A 5,000-nucleotide genomic window follows, 5' to 3' on the forward strand; every position below is an offset into this window, starting at 1 on the left:
GAAATCGTTCAACGTCTTACTGGCTTAAAGGCTGCTACTCCCCTGACTTTGTACTCGCTTGAGTTTTTGGTGTTACAAGTCTTTCTGCGCACTGAGTTTATTTCTAGGTTAACTTGTAGTTTAAACCTAATCGAATTCTACTTTTTTATTTTGATTTTTCCCAACAGATTATCCTGCATTGTCATTTTAATGAGGGAGGGGCAGCACAGTTACAATTTGATTTAACAAAGAATCTTTTCACGCTCTTTCTGGAATACACTCAAAAACCAGAGAATTTCTTCAAGGAGTAAGTTTACCTTTCTACTGGTGTTCGATTCAATTTCTTTTAAAAACAAGTCAGGGTTTATTTTGGGAATGTCATTCAAATGTAATAGCATTAATTTTGTTATAGACATACTTGTTATGGAGATGCACAAGAGCTTGTCAATGCCTAGCATCTATTGTTTTTGGGCTGTAGTTATAACGTTAGAGGGAAGGGAATTAACTCAACAAAATGGACAAACTAGGACCAGCTAGAGTTAAAAACTGTTTTACCACACAATACTTTAAGTTCTTGCAAGAGAAGATAAAGGGCGAAGAGAGGGCATCCTCCAATATACATGCCCTTTTCCATAGGTAATATGTCTCAAGTTATTTTTCGAACGACTCACACGCTGTACAGATCCCAAAGGGATTAGGCAGCAGCCAATCATGTGTTCCGTAAGTGTGGGCTATCCACGTGGGGCACATTCCGGCCTTATCATTGGCTGTTGCTTAATCTCCCTGCTATCTGTACAGCTTGGGAGTCGATCTAAAAATAACTTGAGACATATTACCTACGGAATAGGGCATGTAAGGGGGAAGCCCTCTCTTCCCCCTTTATTTTCTCTTGGTTCTTGTAATGAACGTTTGTGCATTTTCGAGAACAGGAGACTGAACAGCCACAGGATTGTTGTTGCAAAACCTACTGAATAGATAATAGACAACAGGAAGTGAAAAGTGTATAAAGCACTTAACTACCTGTGGCTACAGTAGTTTTCCTTTTTAAAAGGGCAACTAGCTTGTTCTTTGATAAATTTCTTTGTTGTAGGTTTTTGTTCTCGTTTTTGGCCTTGACCATGCACAAAACACAATAGTTGTTTACTCCGTACTGAGGAAATAACCAATAGAAACGTGTTGGTTGGCGTAATTCATGCATAGTGTATGAGCGCAAAACAAAAGATTGTGCACGGTCGTGGACTTTCCAACCTAAATCTTGGTATCTTTGTTTGCTCCTTTGATGTTTGCCGAGCTTCCAAACCAGTCCCCTCTATTAACTATGATTTTCCGTAACTTGACTCAAAATGACATACCGGAAGTAATTTTCTCACCCACCAGACAACGTTTTTTTTATCAACAAAAAAATGTCACTTTTTGTTGGCCTTGTCTGTGGATTTGACTACTTTGTTTTATTATATACATACCGAGATTTACGCGCCAAAAAGCATTGAGATAAAATTAGTCTCTTCACGCTAGAGAAGCCAGCTGATTGGTCATATCATTTTTTTCACTAGTGAAAAACGACGTATCGATGCTCTGATTGGCTATATCATAATTTTTCACTAGTGAAGAAAACCGTGTCGCTTGCTCGCCGCTCCTCTTGACTGACAAATAGCACATTTCTATGAGCTTAGGCCCATTTTACTTTAGAAAGATGGCTCTTCAAATCAGACTAACCGTTTTCGGAGCGTAGATTCATCAGTGGAAGAGTTCATAGACGGACTGGAAAAGGAAAACACCAAGAAAAAGACCAAACACGGTGTTGCTCTGTTCCACTGACGAAATTTCTTGTTTTGAAAGGCGAGACGAGAAAAATGGATAGCTGAACAAGTTTCTCAGCGAGTTCCTTATAACGGTTCCCAAAAAAGAAGACATTGAGGAATACGAGCCTAATTTCTTAAGGAAATTCTTCGCTAGCTTTGAGCGCCATTTGACGAAAAAAAATACTATGCCTTTTAACGGCATTTTTGCTTGATAATTCAGATGTAAAGCATTTTACAAGGAAGCCATTTCAGGGCAACTCTCGAACTGTGAGGCGGCTTGACAGCGCGTTGTTTTCCTTTGAAAGAAAATAAAAGATATGTTTATCTTTGAGTTCTGTTCGCTTATGAATCTCGGTATGTATATAATAAATAAGTTATTTCACAGTTAGTTCGCTTGTACGATTTTTATTCACAAGTTGTGTAAAACAAACGAACGAGCGCAGCGAGTGAGTTTGTTTTACACAACTTGTGAATAAAAATCGTACGCGCTCACCAACCGTGAAATAACCTATAATATTCAACTTTTCTTTTACCAGTCATCATCACTAACGTCACCAACACACAAAATATTTTGTTATTGTTCGGGCCCGAACCCGATGCGGGAGATCCTCACGATCCCCTGTGAGACTGGATTTGTAGTGCACCGACCCTACCCGTGCATTTTGTTGCGTTATTATCATGGGATGTCTGAACAGGTGTTTAGCCCTCCAAAATACAATTTTTGCAGTCTGGAGTTTTCGCGATGTAGTTCAAGTTATTGTTCCTGTTATCATCTAGTGAAGTCATTTGCAGTTCGAACCTAACCGTTATAGGCGACAGAAAAGTTCTTGTCCCTTGTCGGGAGGGAAATACTATCCCTAAACCATTTTAGTTTGACAAAACAACTTAATGTTTGCAAGATGGCTAACCTTATTGCTGATGTACATGTAGGTCAATTGTGGTGTTCGAGTCATGTTGTTTCATCATGTGGTTGTGTTATATCGAGAAATGCCTTATCTTCTCGTTGTAACACATTGTTATATCTTGAAGGAGTTCTTTTCTTTCTGTTCAGAGTCAAGGAAGCCTGTATCTTATTGAACCTCCTGCCAGGATCTGCTGTGCTGTTAAGAGATTTGCTCAAGTCATCTGAGACTACTGAAAATGAGAGGGAGGGTGATCCTTCGTCAAGCGTAGCATTACAAGACACTGGAGTTTACAGACTAACTCCTGAAGATGCACTGAAGGTTCTTGATCTAAGAATACATTTACCTAATGTCAAATGAGTGGCCATCGACTTGAAAAAGTAAAAAATGACAGCAAAAATTTCATGACATGATGAAGACAAATGAGGCTTAAGAGTCTCGTTTATTAGTGATGAATGTCCATTGGGTGGATGTCTAGCAAATAGCAAACTGGCTGCATTTTTTGACATGCGTATAAAATTTTGTTACACAATTAGTATTAAATATTTCATCAATTGTACAGTAAATACATAGTTATCATAAAGACCTACAGTTTTGTTATGTAGCACATGGCCAACAAAAGGAGGGATCGTCCTAATGAGTTGTTGATTTATTGTACAACAAGATGCAATCAAGCGATGGGCTGTGAAAGAAATTGAATTGCTGTTTCAAAGAGATGCATTTCGGAAGGAAATTATAAGCACTTAAAAATTGAGTAACCGATAATTTTGTACAGTTTTAATTGCCCCCATCAAGAGATATTCTATTTTAAAAAGATTTAATATATATAACTTATTTTGAAGAGATTGTTTTATTGCAGATGTTCCCTCTCGCTACAGTCTGCTAAAATTGAAAGTTGACCTATATCTAAAATTCGTACAGACTGCCGTTTTTTAGACGAAAAGAATCAAGATGATATCATTATCTTCCTATCACGATATGTGCCTTACGATATGTGTTTTGTGACCATGTTGGGATTACAAATTAAACATTTGATTTTTTCTTTTCCTTAAGCGTAGTGCTTTTCATAGGTTATACTGAACATGACACAGTAAATTGCTCCCAATTTTTGCTGACAGTGGATGGAAGTTTATCAAAAGCATCCCATGTTCTTAATCATAATACATTGTACAGTTTCTGTCTCAAAGCCAAAGAAAGTTACCCCTTCCTAAAATTCTGTCAAATTTAATGATAAGATGGATAAAGAGATTTTTTAAATCTGTGCGGATGATAGCTGAATAAGGTATTTGGAAATAAAGTTTCTAAGCATTACTGGTTGCCAATTCATTTTGTGGTTGGTGCTCATTAGTTAAAATGGAAAATCTTAGATTGAAGTATCATAATGGTTTCCGTTCGGAAGATGTGCACTTAAAAAAACTGAGCATGTGAAACCCTTATGTGTGTGATTTGAACTGAAAACTCGGCTTTGTAGATTGAGGTTGTTGTTGTTGTTTTTTGCTTTGATCCTGCGTATGGACGTAGCGAAGTCCCGAATGTTGAGAGGAATTTTTGAACGAGAAACATTTTCACCAATTAGATTCCGAATGGGAAGTCAAAACACGATAACAAGAACGAGGAGAAGGAAAGACAACAGCAATTTAAACTTGCTCTCTTTGGTCGACAGGCTCAAAACACACGACAAGAAATTTTTGAGTTTCTTCCGTCTACGACCATACCACGGGAAAAAATTAGGGTCCCGTCCGATCCCCGCAGTCAAACCCTGTAGGGCGAGAGTCGTGCTTCGACAGGAGACACTTGGGAATATCTCGTGTTGTAGACTTCTATTTGACTCCATTTTTGTCTTTATGGCTAGTGTTCGTTTCTTTTGTTTGGGCATTGAGTTTGCACGCGCGCTTACCAAACTTGTCAGAATTCGATATTCCATCGAATCGGGCAAAGTTTGCTTCCTCAAGTCCCGGATGTTGAAAGGAATTTTTGAACGAGAAACATGATGCTTTGCTTTTGCACCAATCCTATTCCCAGTGCGATGTCAAAGAACGATAACAGCTAAAGGCAACAGTGGGATTTCATCCGTTCAATTTGCCCGCTCAAAACACACAACAAGAACGGGCTTTCTTCCGTCTACGACCATACCACAGGAAAAAAACCGGGTCTCGTCCGATCCCCGCAGTCAAATCCTGCGGGGCGAGAGAAGTACTTCGACGGGAGACCGCTTGGGAATATCTCGTGTTGTAGACTTCTATTTGACTCCACATTTTGTCGTTATGACTTGTTTTACTTTGGTTTTCTGTGGGCATTGAGTTAGCACGCGCGCTTG

The 5,000-nt window shown here is 38.8% G+C and overlaps 1 protein-coding gene, 1 non-coding gene and 1 pseudogene across 2 annotated transcripts in view; all 3 read left to right on the top strand.

Annotated features, from left to right (window-relative positions):
* LOC138060389 (RAD50-interacting protein 1-like) overlaps positions 1-3,994 on the top strand; it is a 29,235-nt gene extending 25,241 nt beyond the window's left edge. The window contains exons 12-13 of the mRNA XM_068906146.1: positions 168-286; positions 2,833-3,994. Of these exons, the coding sequence (XP_068762247.1) occupies positions 168-286; positions 2,833-3,043 (330 nt within the window). The 3' untranslated portion in view covers positions 3,044-3,994. The remainder of the gene's footprint in view (positions 1-167; positions 287-2,832) is intronic.
* Positions 3,995-4,384: 390 nt separating this feature from the next.
* LOC138014717 (5S ribosomal RNA) lies at positions 4,385-4,502 on the top strand (annotated as a pseudogene).
* Positions 4,503-4,802: 300 nt separating this feature from the next.
* LOC138014699 (5S ribosomal RNA) lies at positions 4,803-4,921 on the top strand. The gene has a single exon (XR_011125398.1). It is a non-coding gene; the product is annotated as a 5S ribosomal RNA (ribosomal RNA).
* Positions 4,922-5,000: the final 79 nt, after the last annotated feature.

Source organism: Montipora capricornis, chromosome 8, assembly GCF_036669925.1.
Source record: "Montipora capricornis isolate CH-2021 chromosome 8, ASM3666992v2, whole genome shotgun sequence".
Classification (NCBI taxonomy): Eukaryota; Metazoa; Cnidaria; class Anthozoa; order Scleractinia; family Acroporidae; genus Montipora; species Montipora capricornis.